Genomic DNA, 22,665 nt, shown 5'->3' with positions numbered 1-22,665 from the left:
AACAGATTCCTGGAGTTTCTCAAAAACCAGAAGGAAGACTGGTCAGCACTAGGCCCCCATCCACAGGGCTGCCATCAGCCCTTTATAGATGGGCTTGTGCCTTCTTTGCCCATGTGCCACTCACCCACTTATTGTTTTTATCTTTATTTTTATTGTCTGGCCCCTGAGGAGTTTGGGTTTCCAACCCCTGGCCTACAGTGCACCAGACTAAAGCGGCCAGCCAGACCCCTTCTGCGTCAAGCCTGTCTCCTTGTTTCCTGTGGAGGAGAGCTTGCTGGGGCTCTGGCAGTGGCCTCTCCTGATGCTCAGTCCCACGGGAAGTTCCACGTTTCACTGTCAGAGCTGACTTTCCAGAACCTTTGGCTTTTTGCAGTGGCTGTCTAATACCGGGACTCGCGTGGGCTATGACGACCTCGTTCTGTGGGCAGAATGGCGACGTGGGCGGAAGGCCACTCCTGTCACAACTTAAGCGGGTGTGATTCACAGCTTAAGTGGTTCAGGCTCCTCTGGGGTTGACTTTCCCCTCAGGGTAAGAACTCCAAAGCCTCAGCTTTGCAGTGAATTGATAACCCTTCCTGAAGCAGGCTGGCGAAACAAAGCCCTTTGAGAGCCCAGAAGCCAGAGCCATCTCTAGCACTGGACTGCACAGAAGGAAGAGAGAGGCTTAGGAGCAAGTCCATAGGAACTGAAGTGTGCTGTGCCGCGTGCTCCTCCCCCAACCTCGACGGTTCTGGTCTCTCCCTCTGCTTCACCTCACGTTCCCTGTGGCGTCTGTGGTCTAGGTGCAGAGTCAGGAAGGAGAAGCTCTCGGGTGGTCGCCTGCAGGAGCTTACTGAGAAGAGCAGATGAATTGAGGGGACAGCCGGAGGTGGTGTTATTGTGTGTTTTATCTAGCGGAGCAAGGCTCAGAACGACTCGTGACTTCCAGAGTCTTCTCACTGCTCTAAAGTAGCAAGTAAAGAAGGCTCCTGCCCTCTCCTTTCCCTTCTCCAGGCTCGTCAGGTGTGGCTCTTGGGCAGCGTTGCTGGAATTTCCCTGTCTGGCCTCCTTTTTGGGAAAAATGAAAGAGCAAAGGAATTTGCTGTTTCCCAAGAGGGCTAGGAGATAACACGTTCCAGCTACTGCTATCTCTCCGGCCAGCAAATACCTGTTGGGCACCAGAAAGAGCAGGGTTTTCCTCTGTTTTGTAAGGTGTTGTTTATGCAGCAAGCTTAGCAGCTGAAATGTCTCCAACACAATTCTGTGTTTTTCAGTCATTTTGTTTTCTGCCAAAACAAACTTTACTGCACCAAAAAGAAAAAAAAACTGCATTTATGTACAGTCAGATATAAAGACATCTCTTTGACTCCTGTGCATATATTTCCTCAACTCAAGATTAGGGTGTAAAAGTCAGGCTAGTATGCCAGACATGCTCTGCCCATGGCAGGACCAAGGAGAGGATTGTCACTTGAACGTGGGAACACTTAAATGGACGACAGGTAACACTGGGCCAGCAGACCAAGGGCGTTCTCCCACGCCCTGTACTAGCTCTGGGAATGGAAGAGGGAAGTTGGAAGCAGGGCCCCTTTTTGAGTCTTCTTGTGAAGAGACCCAGCCTTCAGGTGTCAAAGCTAAACTTCTGTCCCCCAAGCACACTTCCTGTCCAGTTCCTTTGCTTCCTGCCCTCCCAAGTAGGACATTCTCCTTTGCTTCACTCATTTTTAAATGGAAAGTTAGCCAGTAATCTGTTTCTACAAAACGGCAGAAGTGAGTTAAATTTTTACTTATAAAGTTTGACTTGGAATTCATGTATCTTGGCAGCTTGTTTAATGGCTTTGTAAAAATCTCAGCTTCCTTACACGAAATAAAGACCTCTTTGCTGCTGCCTTGCCAGGGAGACACGGAGAGGAAACCCATGGAAGTGGCTTCAGCAGCGATTAGGGGCAGTGGACAAAAGTTGAAACTCAAATCCTGAGTACACAACAAAAGTTGTAGACTCTCTCATGGTGACCTTTAAAGAAAAGACATCGCTTTTTTTTTAATCACACATCTCTCTTTTCATATTATAAGGTTAATGCATGGCGATTATGGGAAAATTCAAAATTAAAGTATGACAGAGTAAATAAAAATCCACCCATTCTCCATACCCAGATTCTTATGTTCCCTTTCTGCCCCAAGGGTGGTTCACCTGCCCCTCTTCTATCCGTGAATGACAGTGACGGCTCACACCTGTTCTGCCCTGGTCTTGTGAAGGGCACTGTACATGGCTTCTCTGCATTACCCTCCTAACATTTCCATGAGCGTGGGTACTATTAGTCCCACTGTACAGTTGAGAAAACTGAGGCTTGGTGATGGGAAGAAACTTGGCCCAAGGTCACCCAGCCGGTAATGAAGCTGCCAGAGAGACGGGCCCTTAGCAGTTCTCTGCAGCCTCTGGGAGGCCTCGGGTATTATTTTCCCGTCCTTTTTCTTAAAACACCTAATACTATAGGCTCCAGGGACTTGTAGGAAGTGTGAGGCGTTGTTGCCTATCACGTGGAAGGTGCTTTTCTGTTCTGTTCATGTCTGTGCACTTTGCCCCTTTGTCCCTCTCTAGGCATTATGGCCATCCTGTTCTCAGGCATCGTGATGTCTCACTACACACACCATAACCTGTCCCCAGTCACCCAGATCCTCATGCAGCAAACCCTCCGGACTGTGGCCTTCTTGTGCGGTGAGTTCTGCCTCTGTGTGGTCCCACGTGGGCCTACCCAGAGCTACTTGTTCTTCCTCAGACTCTTCCGGGAGCCCGTTGAGATCTTCCCTGACAGAAGAGGAAGCAGAATTCCTCAGAGCCAGATACTGCACTCCCTTATCTTTTGTTTGTTACTCTGGCTTTCACGTTCCGTAAAGTAAGCCTAATACCTAACAAATGGAACTTGCGATGCCTATGATTTTAAGACCAAAAAATAATGAGAACTGCTAATAACGAACATTTGAGACTCATGTATTTGCAATATATGAAAGTGACATTTCTAAAAAGTGTGTTCCTTGGAACTCATATTGATGAGAATTAAGTGAAAAAAGACTCCATACTCAAAAAACAGTTTGGGAAATCCTGGGGTAAATAAAGTTGAACAAGTTTCTGAACTTGTGAGACTTTTCCGCCAACGTGCATTGTGAATTTCTAAGAGAGAGACAGAGCGACAGCATTTCCCAAACTTGTCCACAGGATCCTTTGTTCACAAGAGCATCTTGAAGGACGTGTCTCAGGCAAATCCTGGATTAGAGGTGTCATCGCTGGCCTGGGCCACACCGTGATGACCGTTTCTCTTAAGCAGTTTCAGTTATGCATCACAGTCTGAGGAACCCATCATGTACCTGCCCCTAGTTTACACCTGGGAGTGAAGGAACCACTCTCGCACTGTCCCTTTACACCAGCCCCCAAGTGGCTGTGCTCTGCCTGTCACCATCAGCACCTCCCCTGGCATTTCTGTGGGCCATCTCATTTCGAAGCACCAGTTCCGCACTGTCACGTGCTGGGAGTCGGGGGCAAGCTGTGCAGAGACTTCATTCCACAGACAGGGAGTCTCAGGTCACATGATCTGAGCACTGTCTCATGGCTAAGAAGTGAGTCTGGAAGCGGTCTGTCTCTTCCTGGCCCAGTGGGTATTGTTTCCACAGCACCCTTCTCAGAAAGTCATGGCGAAAGACTCTCTCACCGTAAGGAAATGTAAAGCACATCCATCAAGTTCTATTTTGTACCTATCAGATTTTAAGTTTGGTGATTCTCCACTTCTGGCACAAACGTATAGAAAATAGGCCCTGTTGATGGGCATATACATTGATGCCATCTTTTTTGGAGAGTCATTTGCAGCATCAGTCTGAATTTAAAAGGCACATACTCAGGCTTCCCTGGTGGCGCGGTGGTTGGGAGTCCGCCTGCCGGTGCAGGGGACACGGGTTCGTGCCCCGGTCCAGGAAGGTCCCACGTGCCGCGGAGCGGCTGGGCCCGTGAGCCATGGCCGCTGAGCCTGCGCGTCTGGAGCCTGTGCTCTGCAACGGGAGAGGCCACAGGAATGAGAGGCCCGCGTACCGCAAAAAAAATAAATAAATAAAAGGCACATGCTCTTTGACCCAGCGATTCTACCATCAGGAATTTAGTCTGTGCACAGGGATGTTTGTTGTTGCTTTTTCTTTTTTTTTTTTTTTTTTTTTTTTTTTTTTTTTTTTTGCGGTACGCAGGCCTCTCACTGTTGTGGCCTCTCCCGTTGCGGAGCACAGGCTCCGGACGCGCAGGCTCAGCGGCCATGGCGCACGGGCCCAGCCGCTCTGCGGCATGTGGGATCTTCCCAGACCGGGGCACGAACCCGCGTCCCCTGCATCGGCAGGCGGACTCTCAACCACTGCGCCACCAACAACACCCTGTTGTTGCTTTTTCAATATCAGAAATAGAAACAGTCTACATATCCATCAAGGATTCATTAAATTAACCATGACGTATCCACATAATAGTATTCATGCTGCCAGGGAAAAGCATTACATAGATCTGAATGTGTTCTAAATAAGCTGATTTCAAAAGATGACAAAAATATTTGATAAGAAAAACATTCACGGAGGAGAAGGGTAAGTATACTGTCCAGCTTGTGGACTTGTTCTAAAAGGATACACATTTGAAGAAAAAAAACATTGCTGAAATGTTTTAAAACAGCCTTGATGTTTTATGATGCTCAACTTTTAAAATAGTGTCTTTGTCTCCCTGGCTCTACGTTTATTCTGGAGGATGTCACAGTCTAAGCGGGGAGCCTAGTGCTAGGAATTTCTAAGGTGCTTTTTCTTAGGATACACAAATGACTGCTTGTACAGCAAGAGTAAGTGTCAGACTCTCTTTTTGACTTGTGGAGTGGAGCCAAGGGTTGAAATGTATTTCTTCCTGCAAATCCTGCAGGGTGTAAGCCTTCTTCTAAACTTTGTGGCAACATTAAATATGTGAAGTCAGTCATTTGGCTTTGTCCCCTCTGGCAGGGAAGTTAACAAAGGGCCCTTTCACACTAGTCACATGGCGTCTGCAGTCATTTGCTCTGAATTTTTGCCACTTTCCTGCAGTTGAGATCCTTGCTAATCACAGTGTTCGGCAAATGGACAGATTCATATATTTATCATCGTCCCCGGGTGGAGAGTATTTATTTGCATGGGTACTTGACAGCTGGCTTATTAAATTAGGAGATTCTGAATAGCAAGCACTTGTTGCTTATGTGATAGAAAAGAATGAGAGAATCAAAGGGACAAGTTTGCCAAGGTACTGGTCGCAGGATTTTCCAGAAAATAAGCAAAGTGGTATACTGGATTCTGATTAACTTCTGAATGTTTGCTTGCATGACAATCCCGTGCTGTATTGGAAGAAAATAGTTGAGGCTGAATAATCCATTCTTTGGTTTGTTTCAGAAACATGTGTGTTTGCATTTCTTGGCCTGTCCATTTTTAGTTTCCCTCACAAGTTTGAAATTTCCTTTGTCATCTGGTGCATAGTAAGTATTTTCCTTGTTTTTTATTTAACTACTTATTTGTAGATCGATAACCACATATTCTGCATTCATTTATGTAACTGTTAACTGGTCAAAGTCAACAGCTACATAGACAGCCTTCTGTTTGAAGTTTCTTTTTGTTAAAAATTCATGAACATACAATAAATGGGAAGGGATGGAATTAAGTAAATAAATATCCCTAGAAAAGAATTTTTGCTTGGTTTTAATTTTAATTGGCCTTGAATTGTTATAGGCTTCTTTAAAAATTACCATTTTTTTCAGGACTTCCCTGGCAGTCCAGTGGTTAAGACTTCCGAGCTTCCACTGCAGGGGGCACAGGTTTGATCCCTGGTCAGCAGGGAACTAAGATCCTGCAGGCTGCATGGCACAGCCATAAAAAAAAAAAAAAAGTACCAGTTTTTAACGTTAGGTAGCAAAAGCAGATTTCAGAATTGAATGTGTAATTGATCATAACCATGTAAAAACAGCATGCATAGAAAAAAGAAAATATGTAAGAAAATGCAGCCAAATGTTCACAGTGGTTGTAGAACTGGGGATGATTTCTTTTTCTTTTCTACTTTTTCTGGATGATTATAATGAATATACCTAATTCTTGCTGTGGTTTCCTTCAAATGTGTCCATTTATAATCATGACCTTGGACACTTGTTCAAGGTAAAGATTACGAGGCCCTTACCTCCTTTGGAGATTCATCTGGAGGAATCATCATCCCAGGTGATTCTTATCATTGAGAAGATTTGGGAAACAGTGTTGTAACTGGACGAGAGAGGGGTGGTGGCGGTAGGAGACAAGTTAAAATGTACCTTTAGAAAAGGAAAATAGAAGTTTAATCATTTGCATTCAAATCAGATCTTGGGAATGGAATGGGAGAAAAATAAATGTTTAAGCATTTAAAAGAAAGGTCCAACTCCCGCAGGCATCTGATCAAAGTGACGGGAATGGCTAACACTTGGGCATTAGCCTGGTGTTCCCAGGTCCCTCGTCCGTGTCCCTCCTGTGTCTCTGTCCCGTCAGTGTGAACTCATCTCCCATAGGTCCTCCTGCTGATTTATACTCCTGTCCCTAATTTGATCTGTTTGTTGTCTTTTTAGATCCTCTATTAATTTAAGGCACTTACAAAGCACACCTTGTTGAGTCACCATAATTCATCTTAACTTTTATTACCAGCTCCACTTAACAAAACACAGCTATTGAGAGGCAGGCTGTTTCTTTTAAATCACTGTCACCTACCATGTGCAAACCAGTGAGGCCTACCTATTTGGCATATGGGGAACCTGAGGCAGAGAAGATAAGGGACCCTAAAGAAAAAGATGTCTCTCCTTGCAATCTGGGTGCTTCTACCTTAGTCGGCACAAGCTCATTGCTTTTGTCACTGTTATGTGTCCTCCAAACTCAGGTTTTAGGACAAGAAAACAGCAGCAAAAGTCTTTTATAGAAAGTATAGTAGCCTTTAGTGTGGTCACTGGGTGAGAGGGGCCACATTTGGTCAACCCTGAAACACACATGTGGGAATGGAGGATTAGATTTCAGTGGGTGAAACAGGGAGGTGGCGATCTCAGCCATGAGCTGGGCGGGAAAGAAAAATGAGGCGATGCCTGGGGTGGTGACTCAGTTTCCCCTGAGCAGCTGGTCAGTCTGGCCCTGGCACTCCTAGAGACGGCCTGTGCCACTCAGATGGATTACCTTAGACTCACTCAGTGGTCAAGGGCATGGGCTCTGGGGACCGAGCCAGGTCTGGGACTTGGCTCCACCGCTTCCTGCCTGGGTCAGCTTGGACCTGTTAATACTTAACCTCTCACTGTCTCAGTTTACTTGTCTCTAAAATAGAGACAGTAATACCTACCTCATAAGCCCTTTGGAAGGATGTAAATTGAACAAGATAATGCATATAAAATGATTAGAGCATTGTCTGGCATGTAAATGTTAGATGATTGTGGGTAATTATTAACTTGACCTTCCAAGGCACAACAGTCCAAAGCACACTCGATTCATGCTGGTTAAAAGAATAAACTTAGAGCCTTAGAATGTACATATATATATATATTATTCTGTTCAAGTTAGTTATGGTGAGAACCAAGATGAAGAAAATGGAAGTAAATTAATAAGTAGCTCTAAGAAGCCACTTAGATAAGATTTAGACTTGGGGCCTCCCTGGTGGCGCAGTGGTTGAGAGTCCGCCTGCCGATGCAGGGGATACGGGTTCGTGCCCCGGTCTGGGAGGATCCCATATGCCGCGGAGCGGCTGGGCCCGTGAGCCATGGCCGCTGAGCCTGTGCATCCGGAGCCTGTGCTCCGCAACGGGAGAGGCCACAACAGTGAGAGGCCCGCGTACAGCAAAAAAAAAAAAAAAAAAAAAAAAGATTTAGACTTTACATAAAGCTATATTTTGTTAAAATCGATATGCCTTGGGAGATGGCTAGGAACCAAAAGCCATGGCAAGCAACTGGATAGACAGGTTGTATGTGACCTCCTGTTAGAACCCACCTGTGCATTCCTCTTGCTCAGGGAGCAGCATTTACGGACATAGGTAGGCACTTTTCAGTCTTCGCTCCTTTCCCCGAGGAGTGGGGCCCCCATGGGAGAGGCAGGAATACCTTGTCTGTTCCTCCAGAGCTAGCCCATTGGGAATGATGAGTGTGGGCCCATCCCACAGTGGAGCACATTTGGAGGAGCCAGATTACCCTTAAATTAATCTCTGGGTACTTCAGCACGGCCTCTTGGCATTACTAAAAGCTGTCAGTGGTACCTTGTTAGTCCTCTCTTTCTGACAATGGAAACGTAACATACAAAGCTTTAATCCTTTCCTAGACACATAGAAACTGGCATCTCCTGGGTCTTTGCCTAGCACTGAGTTCATGTCTTTGATGACAAGGGGATGCTGCCTTTATAATGGGTGTGTTACCAGGTCTGTGTTAGCCTCAACAAGCTTCAACTTGAAGAACCAGAGGTTTCCACGTTAAGACTTAGTTTGTTGCTGTTAACAGGTGCTTGTGCTGTTTGGCAGAGCGGTGAACATTTTCCCTCTCTCCTACCTCCTGAATTTCTTCCGTGATCATAAAATCACACCAAAGATGATGTTCATCATGTGGTTCAGCGGTAAGCGCAACCTTGAATGAACGGTGGAGGGAAGGTGTGTGTGATAAAGGCACAGGCGCTGCGGAGAATGCACTGCCTGTCCCCGGAGCCCTTGCAAAACGAGCGTGCCTCATCAGCCCCAAGTTGCACGTGCTCCCACGTAAGGGCGCCTGCTGTAACACAGGCCCTGAGCGAGGCCCTTCGCAGGCGGTAGGTACCCCTCCCCACAGCACAGGAAGCGGGTGGTGTGTGTCCGCTCTACAGATGAGGAAGCTCAGGCTCAAGGGTAAAGGACTTGCTGGGGACGAGGGGCCGCAGGAGGCAGAGCCAGGATTTGCCCTCCTTCCCTCCACTCTTTCCCGGACAGACGGGGTAGCCCAGGGCGAGGTGTGCACGGCGCCCCTCCCGCCTGAGCGCTTTCTAGGCTCAGAATAAAAAGGTTAAAGTTTAAACTTTTTTATACTACAGGTTAGATTTGGATTTTTTTTTTCATTCAGTTACTAAGTTCTGATAGTTTAGTTGACCATTTCAGTTGCTGTTCAATCCCATATTCCTCTACGTTTTAAAGGATGGAAATGGTTTCATAAATCTTTGACTCCTAAAGAACCGGATCCGTAGACATCTTTAAATTTACTTAGGAGCAATACATCCAGTTCTTTGTGCTTTCTTGTTTAAATATTATAATTAAAATATTTCTGTGTGGGTCAGGGTATAGCAACATGCTCTGTAAGCTGTTTTCTGTCCAACAGCGTATCTGTAAATTTCTCGCAGATTTCTCTTCCTTTTCAAAAGACCTTGTTTAAAATATATACATAGGTGTGTGTGTGGCAGATCTAGGTAGGTAGGTGTGTATATATGTGTGTACAGTGAGAGAAACTTTTTTTCTTAATCTTTTTTGCCAGTGAGGGAAAAAAATCGTAAAGTAGTTGATCCAAGGTCTTGAAAATCTGAAAGAAAATCTAAGAAATGTATCAGGCATTTTACAAAGTATGTGAGCTCTTTGGGGTCGGGGGTGTGCTGGGAGACCTCTACAGGGAAGCGGGTGGTGGTTCTAAACAGGGAGGGCTCTTGGTTCCGGGTGGCCTCAGGCTGTCCAGGCCTCTCTCCATCGATTCCCTCCCTCTCTCCTGGATCCTCACCCTGTCTCACTGGCTCCTCCATCATTCAACAGTTGAAGATTCTCCTTTTCCCCGCAAAAAACCAACAACTTCAACCAAAACCCCTGCTCCTCATCTCCTCCAGCTGCTTCCCCATCTCTTCCCATCGTGGCCAGACCTCTTGAGCGAGCTTTTCTTGCCCATTTTCTCCACTTCCTCCCCTCCTGTCCTCAGGGCTGGACTTGGCCTCGCCCGGGTCACCAGCAGCCTCCCCCAGGCAGACCTGGTGGGCACCGGTGAGCCCTCATCCCAGCCGCCTCCTCGGCTTGGGGCTCCTTCCTCCCACCGACCTGCCCTCTGACTGGGAGGATACCCTCTTCTCCTCTTCCCTTGGCCTCCAGGCTGTGCTCTGGTTCCCCTCCTTTCCCTTGGGATCTCCTCAGGCTCCTGTCCAGGTCCCCATCTGCCTTTACCGGCACCTCAGTAAATATTGGCTTCCTCAGGACTCAGCCTCAGACCTGCTTCATCTCCTGCGCTCTCACAAGCTCATCTGTCCTGTGGCCTCAACTTCCATCTGGCTCCCACCCTCCCAAAGCTGTTTCCTCTGACCAGGCCTTCCCTCCGGGATCCAGACTCCAGTGTCTGAGCCCTCCTTGGATGTTGTGGAGCTCTTGCGATCTCATTGTCTAGGACGGAACTTACCTTCCTGCCCAACCTGCTTGTTTGCCAGCATCCCCGCTTCCTTCCACAGGAGACAGTAACATGTGGCTCCCTCTTACGAAGTGCTTCCCGTGTGCACGTGCTGTTCTATGCCAAGGCGTTTCATCCTCGGGCCACCATCACGGCAGGCCCTGTGTCTAGTTCCTCGTGCCAGCCTGGGAGGCCCCAGGGAAAGCAGGGGGCCAGGGGGTGGACCCAGGAGCCAGACTCCTGACCCTGTGCCCAGACCATCGCGCAGCAAGCCTCCTAGGACCCGGGCATCCTCCAGGCCCTTCCCTTCCCTGGTCACCCCGCCTTCCCCTCGCTGCTGTGACCTGTTGCTTCTGCTCCCCGTGTCTCTTTTAATTCCACCCCCTTCCCTCCGCCCCGCTGTGTCCCCATATAGGGTCTGGGCTGCAGCAGCCAGCCCCCCATCACGCTGTGATGCGCCGGCCTCCACGTCTGGGTCAGATTCTGTCACTGTCTGCTCGGCCCGCCCTCCCTTCTCCTTCAGGCCCTCACCCTCACCCTCACACGACTCCTCGTTTGACGTCTCTCCTCCCTGCTGCTCTGGGAGCTCCTGTACCCCTGTATGGCACCAGGCAAGCCAGGAAGTTTTTTAGAGAGAACGTGCCATTTCCCAGCTCAGTCCATACCCCTCAGTCCAGCCAGCAGCCTCCCAGGGAACCAGAACAGGAAGTAAGGGAGAGGCCGTGATGCAGTCCCCTGAGCCGCTGGCCACCGCGGGGGTGACATCCTCCACTACAATGGGCATTGGGCAAAAGGCATTCTGTGCTGTCGCCAGTAAAGCGTGCGGCCCTGGGAGGACACCTCATTCTCAGTCTCGGCGCCTCATCTGTGCGCTGTGAGAATAACAGGACCAGCTCTACAGGGCTTCCTGTGACAATCGGATGAGGTCGTGCCCGCGGAGCACGTAGCCCAGGGAGGGCTGGTCTGCACCAGCTGTCGTGTTTCTAAAACATAAGCGCTGGGCTTGATAAATCCTGAACACGCACACGCCCGGCGCTTCACAGCCCGGACAGGTCACCTCACCGGCTCCGCTCTGCCGCCCTGAGAAGTGGGAGCGGAGGTGAGCCTCCGTTCCTTGCACCTGCTTCTCTCACACCCCAGAGCCTCACAGGCTGAGCTTGCACTCTCCAATGGGTGCATTAGAATGTCGAGCGGCCGTGGTGCCGGGCTGGGCCCAGATCCCCCGAGAACCGCTGCCCCCTCCTGCCTGCCCCCGTGCCTCTTACCCCCTTCACTGTCACCCAGGCCTGCGGGGGGCCATCCCCTACGCCCTGAGCCTGCACCTGGACCTGGAGCCCATGGAGAAGCGGCAGCTCATCGGCACCACCACCATCAGCATCGTGCTCTTCACCATCCTGCTGCTGGGCGGCAGCACCATGCCCCTCATCCGCCTCGCGGACATCGAGGACGCCAGGGCGCGCCGCAGGAACAAGAAGGACGTCAACCTCAGCAAGACCGAGAAGATGGTGAGTGCCGGCCGGCCGGGCGGGGGCAGAGGGTGCGTCCCCACTCGCCGCCAGAAGATGGGGAAACGAGACACGACCTGAGGATGATCCGTCCCTGGGCACGCACGCATAGGCGCACGGCACGTGCGCACACGCACGCACCAGCTTCCCAGAGTGACAAGGAGGTTGGACTCAGGGTCTGAAGCGTGGCTCTTTGGGGTGGGTTGTCTGCCGGCCTCATGAAGCCACGGAGGCAGTGGCGTGGGAACGTGGACCCCTAGCAGACGCTTCCAGGAACGCTCCGGCCCTGCCAGTAACCACACCACCCCATCAGGCCGGGGCTGGAAGGAGGGTTTCAAAATCACAAAATGACAAAATCATATCATTCCCTAGCATCTACTAAAAAGCCTCCTGTTGGGGCTGGAGAAGGGGAAAGTGCTCACAGAGGCTTGGAGAGTCACGGGAGAGGGCCCTCCACTGAGGACAGGCAAGGGCATGATTTGGGGGTGGAGGTGCCCAGGGCCAGCTGCAGCGAGCCCGAGGCCCCCGGACCCCTGCCCACCTCTGCCTCCTCCAAGCCACCACCCCTCCTCCCCTGAGTCACAGTGATTGTGCCTTTCCTGCCCTGTGCTCCCTCGGGCCCTGGCTGCGGAGCCCTGGCCTCGGTCCTGCCTACCTGCACCACCCCCTGCTCCACGCACATGCTTTTGCAGAAATGCATCTTTTTCTAGTTCCCTTGTTCAAGGCCATCAGTAACTTTACTCAGCCCTGGAAGGCACAGAAATCCTCAACCAGAGGTGGGGAAAGGGGATGTGGCCCACCTCTGACTCTGGAAAGTCCAGTCTGGGTGGATCTTGGCCTCCAGTCCCTGCCTGCGGCCTCTCCAGCCAGAGCTGTGCTGCTGGGAGAACCTTCAGACGACGTCAGACAGGGCTGGCTCACAGAACTTTCCTCACTCTCCGTAGCCCTTCTCCCCCCACCCCCATCCACCAGCCTTCTTGTCTGTTTTTAACCAAAGCTCAAGTATAGGTTCTCAAAGCTTTTAGTGGGTGTCAGGATTTGTGGAGGGCTCCAGGGTCTTACAGGTCTAGGATGGGCGCCCAAAGAATTTGCATTTCTGGTGAGTTGCCGAGAGGTGCAGCCACACTTGGCCAAGCACAGCTCTGGTAGAACCAGGATGTGTGCTCGGGGGGAGCAGCTGCTGTTTAGGCCATGTTTTCTGTGGTGCCTGTGCTCTCCTTGGACTGTCCCTGATAACCTGCAGGAAGCAGATGGTCTCATGATCCCCATTTTGCAGATGAGAGCACTGAGGCACAGAGACCAAATTACACAGCTGTGGTCACACAGACTCTTAACCACCCCACTTTCCATCACTGGTCGTCAAGGTGGGGTTCCTGGACCAGCAGCATCGGTGGGCGCTTGTTAGAAATGCACATTCTTGGGCGCCCTCCCAGACCTGCTAAATCAGGAACTGCAGGTGGGCCTAGTGGGCCCAGCATTTTGTGGCTCCCCAAGCTCCAGGTGGTTCCGATGCCGGCCGGAGTTTGAGAAGCACTGCTCCACGGCAGGGAAATGTCCTCCCTGCCCCTCCCTCTCTCCCATCTCCTACACCCGGGGTACACCTGCGCTTGGGGGCGACGGTGCAAAACTGCCTGTGGTCGCCCCTGCAGAGGGTGGGTGGTCCTTCCCTCCCTCCCTCTCCCTCTCCACATCCCTCCCTGCTGCATCCACATGACCAGCAAATGTACCCAGAGTGGGCCTCTGCAGGCAAAAAACGACAAAAGCCGCCTCTCTCGTTCAGTTCACTGGTGAAGAGACAGCCTAGAAGAGCTCCCAGTCCTGGCCGCACAGACAGCCACGTGGAGAGTTTACAGTAGACCAAGCCCCAGCCCTGAGCTTCCACCTTCTTCACAATTCTGATTTTCCTGGATGTCCATCGTTTTCTTACACACCTTCCCGCCTCCCTAAGGCTCCCAGGAGGCCTCTTGCTGCCACCGTTAGGGTTGGGGACCCGGGGGCCGGGGTGAAGAGCTGCGAGGAGGTAGGCTGGGTGGTGTGCGGGCTTCCAGGCAGGTGTCAGCTGACGAGCCTTCGGCTGCCTTCCCCACCCGCCGCAGGGCAACACCATCGAGTCGGAGCACTTGTCGGAGCTCACGGAGGAGGAGTACGAAGCCCACTACGTGAGGCGTCAGGACCTCAAAGGCTTCCTGTGGCTGGACGCCAAGTACCTGAACCCCTTCTTCACGCGGCGGCTGACCCAGGAGGTGGGACGCAGGCCAGGGGTCCCTTGCCTTCCTCCCTCAGGGCCTGCAGTGGCCAAGAGCAGGGTGGGCAGGGAAGACCTACGTGCCGGGTTGGGTGGGGGCCTCTCCCCACTCAGCGTTCTCTCCTTCCCAGCCTCGCGGGCTGGATATGCTTGCAGCACTCTGCATCTGCTGTTTTTGCTTCGCTGCCATATTTAATGCTGGTTTGTTTATTTATTTATTTAATTCATTTATCTTTGGCTGCGTTGGGTCTTCGTTGCTGCGCGTGGGCTTTCTCTAGTTGCGGCTAGCCGGGGCTACTCTGCGTTGCAGTGTGCGGGCTTCTTATTGTCATGGTTCCTCTTGTTGTGGAGCATGGGCTCTAGGCGCATGGGCTTCAGTAGTTGTGACACGTGGGCTCACTAGTTGTGGCTCGCGGGCTCTAGAGCAGGCTCAGTAGTTGTGGCACATGGGCTTAGTTCCTCTGTGGCATGTAGGATCTCCCCGGACCAGGGCTCAAACCGTGTCCCCTGCATTGACAGGCGGATTCTTAACCACTGCGACACCAGGGAAGTCTCTAGTGCTAGTTTAATAATAGACTTGTTAACCCAGTTTGGTTTTCCTGGATGATTGACTTGGGACATTGATCGGCTACTGAATCTGAGCTGAGGAATTTCAGACCTGCCAGGGCCTCGGACAGTGGCCCAAGGCTCAGGGCTCTCGCTCCATCCCTCCAGGCACCACTGGCCTGACAGTGAGTGACACACTCAGGGACCAGCTTGGGCCTGCTTTGCTGAAACCGTCATCCTGTACCGTGCAGGGTAGGGGAGGGGTTCTCCTGGCTGCTGCCCTGCTTTGGTTCTGAGCCCCGTTTTCCCTCCCTCAGCAGTCAGGATCGCTGTCAGCACGTGAGTTCTTACTGTGAGCCTGGCACTGCACCAGACGTTTTTCATGATTGCTTCGTTTCATTCTCCCAGCAGCCCATGCAGTAGATGCAGCGGGTTGTCTCACTTGATAGCCAGGGAGACTGAGGCCCAGAGAGGTGAAGTAACCCCCTGAGGTCACACAGCCAGTACGTGGCAAAGCTGGAAGCAGAGCCCAAGTGTGTCTGATTCCAGAGGCCAGGTTTTTTAACATCATGCCATCCTGCCTCCTACTCCTGTTCCAGGGTGACACCTCCCGTTATCTCCTCCCCCACAGAGAATGATCCCAGCTTGAGGTTAGTCAGTTAACACTTTGAAATTGCTGTGGCCGTGCCCCCTGCCTCCCATCTCCTCCCTTCCTCAACCCTGACCCTGAGCCAGACCGCTGACAAGGGCTTGCTGTGTCTCCCGCCCCAGGACCTCCACCACGGGCGCATCCAGATGAAAACCCTCACCAACAAGTGGTACGAAGAGGTGCGCCAAGGCCCCTCCGGCTCCGAGGACGACGAGCAGGAGCTGCTGTGACCGAGCGGGACGCGTGGCTTCCGGGCAGCCGGGGCCGCAGCACTGCCATCCAGCCTCCCCGCGGCTCCCAGGACGGCCACCCAGCAAGGGCCCCCGAGGCGTGTGCATTTGGCAGTTCTTCGGGGCGGATGGAAGTAGGGTGACGCACAGGCCGCTGTCGTCTTAGCCCAGGACCTCCCGGGCCTTTGGAGCCAGCCAGCTGCCCGGAAGCCCCTCTCCCCGCTCCTCGCTGGGCCGGGCCTCTGCCCTCAGGATGGCTTCCCAGCCCGCGGATTGGAGGGGACCACCTTTGTAGGTAAATGTTTCCTTCTGCTTCTGTAGCCGGGGAATAGTCATCTGTCACGCCGAGGTGCCTGAGAGGAGAAATCCCGCCATGGACCCACCGTGCAGGGCGTCCCGGGAGCGTGGTGCGCCGTTGCCGCCATCCCTGGCCACTGCCTTCGTTACAGGGGCCCTTCCCTGGACGGGTGTCATAGCAGCAGGGCGAGGGGCCGGCCAGCGGCAGGCTCAGGCACCTTGGACACCTCACACTCCGCTTCGTGACGTCGCTTGCACTCCCCGAGAAAGAGAAACGGAGTGACCTTTTTCTCTTTACCTCTGATCGGCGCCTCGCAGGCTGTCTCCCTGGGCCGCAGGCAGCTACTGCCGTTCTCTGGGAATACTGTGAAGGTTTACACTGGAACCGAGCCCGAGGGCACAGGCACCTCTCTAGAGCCCCATTGGAAGCCGTATCCCTGGGTTTTTGGGGGGTGAGCGACCCTATTCTGTGGGGTCCGAGGGAAAGTCTTAAGGGTTTATGCTGGCCAGCAGCTGCCGTCTTTGAATTCAGTTTAAATTCATGCACTTTTACAAAGTGGTGAGAGCCTAGCAGTCCCTTCCCTGACCTCGATTCCTGACTCAGGGGTCCTTGTTTGTTCAGAGGCCCCTTTTCCTGGGCTCCGCCCACCGTTTACCTGCTGCACCTTCACTGCTCATCAGCACCTTTTTTTTTCCCTCCCAGTTCTCTACCATCTTGGGTCCCATTTGTCCCCGTGCTCCTCCTCTGCCACCCCTCCCCAGGACTCCAGTGGCCGGCAGCCAGCTGCATCTGAGTCTCACCTGCAATCCCTGAGCAGCCACTGCTACCTCAGGACTCGCTCACAGAGTGCTTGCACGTGCGCGCGCACACACCACACACACACCTGCCCCGGCCACACGCGCACACACACACACCACACACACACACACCCCTGACCCGGCTACACACGCACACACACCACACACACACCTGCCCCGGCCACGTGCACACACACACACACACACCACACACACACCACACACACACACACACACACACACACCTGCCCTGGCCCCATGGTCCGGGCCCCTGGGCCACCTCAAGGGGAGGAGCTGCCAATCATGTCCAGAGGACATGGAGCTTCTGACTTCCCCGCATCCACCGCCTTCACCGGCCCTTTAACAAGTCTTTACCTGCTTGCTTGTGCCCATCTACAGACCTCTGGCAGTTTTCATATGTGGCTCAGGGTCTCAGCTGGAGCCTTGGGACTCAGCACCCTCTGGCATGGTTTAATTCATCTTGTGCATGTCATTGGTTCTGTTTCGGACACAGTGGGCCAGCATGGACCTTGGGCTGGCAGCAAATATGTTTCCATCTTCTCAGCCTCAGGCAGCGTGGCTCTGGATGTGAGTGAGGAAGGACTGACCTCGGGACCCTCCAGGACCCATGTACCCAGCCCGTGAGGCCAGACCCCTGCCCTAACCCCTTCCCTTGCCGCAGAAGTGTAAGCGTAAATCCAGTCAGGCAGGAGGGCACATAGCTTCCTTTTTATGCATGAAAAGTAAATTTGTACTTGATAGAGCAAAAATATGATCATTTCTTTTTGTAATCTCCCACCTTAACCCCATAATTTGAGCCAAATAGGATTACTTTACTTCACCTAATATCCCCACTGGAAGATTAATGCCATGCATAATTCCAGTCTCAGTCATTTCCTATTTCTTTTTAGTGGAAAAGAGAAGAGGTCAAAGGGAGGGGACCTTTGTCCATAAGGGGAGGGGGCAGGGATCAGAGGCCAGATTGTTCTCTCATTCTCCAATTCATAAGTAACTGACTTTTCCCCCTGAAATTCAGAGTCTGATCTCCAAGGTGTAAGTTGCATTGTAAACTCAATAGCTTGCCGGAAAAAAATTTGGGGGGGCTGTGAGTTCATAGATTAAATAATGAAAACAGGATCGTCTCAGTTCAGACTGCCCTTTGTCACCAGGTCCCACCTGTCCTCCCACTTTTAGCTGAGACCTGAGAGTGACAGTAAGTAGAGAAGCACGCGGGGGCAGGGCGAGGTCCCCAAGGCTTGGCTGCGTGGAGGTGTCTGGGGGAGAGTCTTGCCTGGCCTGGAGCAGCGCCAGCCTGGGCGTCCCGTGAGCTGCTCCTGCCCTCTGCTGGCCAAGTAGTGGCTTAGCAGCGTGGGAGGGCATTCCCCCGCCGAGGAGGGCGCCCCGTGTGCCTCAGCCATCTGTCTGTTCACCTTTGAACAGGCCAAAGCCCATCGAGAGAGATTTTTCTGGTGGACTTTTTTCAGATGTCTTTGCCTGAGAGTCAAAAATTGCTGCTGTCTACCTTTAGCATTCCTAATAATTTTATTGTTGGGGGAATAAATGCCTAGAAGATTAAAAAAATCCAGCATAACTATAACTTCACACACGTTTTCTTCTAGGTCTAGGCCATGGGACAGGAGAAGTATAGCACAGAGAGAAGGTAATACTTTAGGAGGAGGTAAAGGCTGTAAGGTCAGTGCGTGCCTTTGGGGAAGCTGGTTGGCTAGCCAGTGAACTCTGAAGACATGCCGTCTTGGGGAGCTGGGGCGTCCTGTAGCACTAAGGCCCCACCCCAAGGCTCCCCCAGCAGCCGCTCCGCAGCAGGCCCTACAATTTTGGACTTGGAATACATCACGGGTTCTGCAGCCCTGTGGTTGTAGGACCTCTGGGAATAACCATGCTCAGAGGCTTGGAGTGTGAGGCCCCACAGGAAAAGAAGCTGGCTTTTCCTAGGTCCCCAGAGACCAAGTTCGGGCTGAGCCGGAACAGAGCCAGGCGGAAGGTGGCTCAGTTCCATCGCCTGGTGCTCACTCAGCCCAGGGGCAGACCCTCTCCCCCTGGCCAGCTGCCTCTTTTCACACACTGAGAATGCTGGCTGGGCCCCGGCTGACATGAGGCCAGGGGCCCAGAATGTTGGCAGCCCCTGAGTACCCCAAGTCAGCCTAGGGAGGCCCTGATTTGCCTGCAGACTCCTCTGTGTGCAGTGGAGTGTGGAAAGGCTGGTGAGTGGGGAGCCTTCTCCTTCAAGCCCTCGTCTAAGGTGGCCTTCCGGGGTCTCAGGTCCACACTCCCATGGGGGTCCACACACGTGGCAAAGTCCCCAGCAGGGAGGCCACAGCCAGGATCCCTCTTCTGCTTCAGTGGGGAGAGTGAGGGTGGGGCCGGGTGGTGACCGGCTTCTCCTCAGCCAAGTCCGGGCCATCGAAGGTACAGGAAGGTGTGGGCGTGGCTTAGGGTGGCTCTGGCCTTAGAACTGACCCCTGATTCTAGTGGGAGGAGGAATCTCTCAACAGCAATGATTGCCTGTCAGTTAGGACTTCAAATGCCAAAAAAAGAGGAAAGATCCTTTGCTCCTTCCCCATTCCCTCCAAAATGCAGGCATGTGATTCTCCTGCTGGGTGGTGGGTGGGTAGGAAATTATCTGAAACGTTCCTGGTAGAGCAGCCAGAATCATTAAGCAGTTGTTCTACCAGGAACCCGGTCTCCAAAGCCCCAGGCAATATGTTTTAAATGAAAACACCACAGTCAGAGTGACGGCTTCGGATAAGCAGCCACACTCCCTTCCACTTAGTCTCCTGTCATTTCTCACACAAATGGAGTTAGATGTTCAGGGACTTCCACTGTCATTGCCCATGTTACGAAAGAAGACTTTCTAATTTCCCCCACCCCGTTTCACCCTTTCTCACCCCAGCCGACACAGTCCCTAATCCCAGAGGGAAAAAAATGTGTGGCTTTTCCTACCCAGGAGCTGGTCTTTTCCCAGCTGCCCTGCGTGAGTGTCCTGGCTTCAGGGCGAGAGAGCTGAGTGCTCGGAGCGCAGCTGCGGGCCCCGTGGCCGTGGGATCGATGGGGATTGTGCAGTTCGGTGGTCAAGAGAAAGGTCACCTGTCAGCGCTATGGGCCCCTGTCCAAGGAGCTGGTCAGCCACGCGGAAGAGCCACTTCTCCAGGCCCCAGCGCTGCTCTGAGGAGCCGCGGAGGCCCATGGGCCGGGGAAGGCTCCTCACTCGCTCGGCTGACTTGGGGTTCATGGCTACCAAAGGCTTTAGCATTTTCTCCAGTACAGCTCCTGCAAAGCTTGATTCGTTCTCAAGATTAATCAGAATCTTGTATTCTTTTGAGTAATTTTCTTTGTAAAAATGAAGGTTTTTTTAAGTGCAGCTTTTTGACATAAGGACTATTGGGAAGGTCAGGCTTGTTCTTTTGTCCTCCCCCAAGTAAGATGTGAGAGGCAGCTGTTAGGTCCTGGTGCCTGAGAAATGATTTGCTGCTCTTCTTGGTGGGGCTGCGGGTTGCGGAGGCGAAGGTGGGTCGGAGGTGGAGGGACCTGCAGCTGCTCTGCTGGAGCCTCTACCTCGTCTCACTGGACTCTAAAGAATTCAGAAATGGATCGAAAACAGTAATGTCACTGGATTCTTATTTAGAAATAAAAATGAATGCTGCTGAATCAGACCCACTTTCTGTGTTTGTGTTCCGTGGCTTTGCAAAGGCTGGGTCGCGCCCCCCTAGACTCCGCTCTGTCCACGCCTGCCCGGCTCTCGCGGCCGGAAGCCTGGCAGAACGCAGTGCTTAGTGGGCAGGAGTGCGGGCTTTGGGGCCCAGTTCCTGCCTCTGTCCCTGTTGGGCTGGACCCCGCGGGCCCACAAGCCTTGTAGTTGCCCAGCCTTGAGAGCAGAGGAAGAGCCTAGAGACAGCAACAGAGACATGAACGGTTTGTTGGACAGAGGGATCTTAACAAACGGTCCTGGAGCGAAACCCCACGGCGTGCAGCAGCCGTCGGACGGGACACCAGGACACGGCAGCAGTCCTCACCACATCGGGGAGGAGGAGGCTGCCATTTATAGGGGGGATGGATGTCAGGTGGGCTCGGTTACCAGGAACTAATTGAGCCCTATGATGAAGAGGATTGGATAGTCACGTGAGGGAAGCAGGGGCTGGTCGAGCAGGGGATGTGCAGAGAGCAGGAGACAGCCATCTTGAATGGCCTGAGCACACAGTCCCTCAGTGAGGAGGACGTGAGGCCAAGCAGGAGGGCTCAGCTCGGGCCCAGCCTCCAGCCACAGCTGCTTCCTCACAGGTGCGAGGGACTTGTCCTCCCTGGGGTTTGCTGGGCTAACCGCCCTCCTCCCTGCTGGGGTTGCAGACTGGCCCCTGGTAGGCCTTTGACTGAAACCAGGCTCTGAACCCACACGGCCGTGCGAGTCAGATGGAAGCTGGTGGTGGTATCTGTGGGGAGTCTGGAGGCTCCGTTTGTTTATACTCTCTCATGCTTCCAGAAGGCATCTGAAGCTACTTACGGTAACAGGTGCAAACAAAAAATACATGTGATATAAACAAAACCAGGCAGAAGAACCTGTCCTGACCCCAGGCACGAGCCTCCTGACAGGGAGGCCAGAACCGGGGCTCTTAGTTCCTCTCCACCCTGCAATGCATCCCCACCCCCAGGCCAAAGGAGGAAGGGTGGGGGGAGATTAAATCACACCCTGGACCCTTCCTCTACCTGGACTGCCAACTGCACGCCCAAACCAATGCCTGCTGGCATCAGGCAGGGAACCCAGTCAGGGAGCAGCGCTGGTAGGAGGCGCACATGGCCCTCAGCTCCCTTCCCCCTGTGACAGAGACCTGGGTTCAGAGAAGGATTCCTCCACCCTAATGAAACCGTGCAGGTGGGATGACAGGTGGCACTGGAGTGATGGGCCTCTGGCAAATATAAAGCAGAATCTTCCCAGGCCACCGATGGCTGCAGGGGAGGCTGGGAAATGAGCAGAGTGTCAGCCTGGACGAAATGGAACCCTGGTAGTAAAGGTGAGCAGAGCCTGCATGGGACTGGGTATTCTCATTCACATTGCAACCTTCTCAGTGTCTAGAAAAAGCACTCAGAGTGAAGAGGCGCAAACCAGGGAAGAAGTATTTTCCTTGGAGGCCAGAAGGCTGCAGGGGAGGGTCACACACAAAGTTGAGGGCCCCATGACCTCCACTCGACCCCCAGGGGAGCTGAGGGGAGATGAAGCCATTTATGGTCACTCCACTCCCCTCGCCTGAGAATGCTGAGGAATGGGCCTCTGACCCAATTCCGGCAGGAGAATGAAGCAACATCTTAGGGAATTTCCAGGACTGTTTCCTCACACTCAAAACAGTCACTCAAAGAAGGGAAGCACCCTCTTCCCATGGCCTGGCCTTTCCTCCCATTATGTGAGGATGCAGTTCTCGGACCTGCTGCAGCAATTCTGAGACAAGGGAAGGCCTCACCAACCTGCTGCGCAGAAAGAGGCCCTGAGTTGTTAACAACACTGTCGGACCAGTGAATTAACCAGTCCTGGAACCGACCTCCCTCCGGAGCTCACTGTGGGAGACAATACGTGTTCTTGCTGCTGATGCTGTTTGGGTTGGGTTTTATGTTACAACAAAAATAATCCTAACTGAAAGAACTTCATGAAGTCAGATGAGCAGATTCCAAAACAACATATATAGCATCAGCCTCCAAAAATTAAATTGATGTGTGTGTATATAGGAAAAATTCTGGAAGGACAGGTATGAAGTTTGAGAGAACTTTGGTCCTCTCTGAGTGGAAGGATAATGGGTAATTTTTAAGATCTCATCTGAAGATATTTTGTTTCTTTCACAAAGAACTTTTATTCAGACCAGAGGGCAGACAGCAGAAGCAAGAAGAACTACAATTCTGCAGCCTGTGGAACAAAAACCACATTCACAGAAAGGTAGACAAAGTGAAAAGGCAGGGGACTGTGTACCAGATGAAGGAACAAGATAAAACCCCAGAAAACAACTAAATGAAGTGGAGATAGGCAAGCTTC

At 52.3% G+C, this 22,665-nt stretch overlaps 1 protein-coding gene across 3 annotated transcripts in view; it reads left to right on the top strand.

Moving 5' to 3' along the window:
- SLC9A8 (solute carrier family 9 member A8) overlaps nt 1-17,769 on the top strand; it is a 70,344-nt gene extending 52,575 nt beyond the window's left edge. For 2 of the 3 annotated variants that reach the window (XM_082644311.1, XM_082644310.1), the window contains exons 11-16: nt 2,576-2,692; nt 5,404-5,486; nt 8,487-8,598; nt 11,649-11,869; nt 13,966-14,112; nt 15,432-17,769. In XM_082644311.1, coding sequence (XP_082500437.1) covers nt 2,576-2,692; nt 5,404-5,486; nt 8,487-8,598; nt 11,649-11,869; nt 13,966-14,112; nt 15,432-15,539 — 788 coding nt within the window. In that variant the 3' untranslated portion in view covers nt 15,540-17,769. The remainder of the gene's footprint in view (nt 1-2,575; nt 2,693-5,403; nt 5,487-8,486; nt 8,599-11,648; nt 11,870-13,965; nt 14,113-15,431) is intronic. The other variant, XM_082644312.1, reaches the window with a different exon arrangement.
- Nucleotides 17,770-22,665: the final 4,896 nt, after the last annotated feature.

The sequence above is a fragment of the Mesoplodon mirus genome, assembly GCF_964341445.2.
Source record: "Mesoplodon mirus genome assembly, chromosome: 15".
Lineage (NCBI taxonomy): Eukaryota > Metazoa > Chordata > Mammalia > Artiodactyla > Ziphiidae > Mesoplodon > Mesoplodon mirus.
This window is presented reverse-complemented; position numbering and strand designations above follow the sequence as displayed.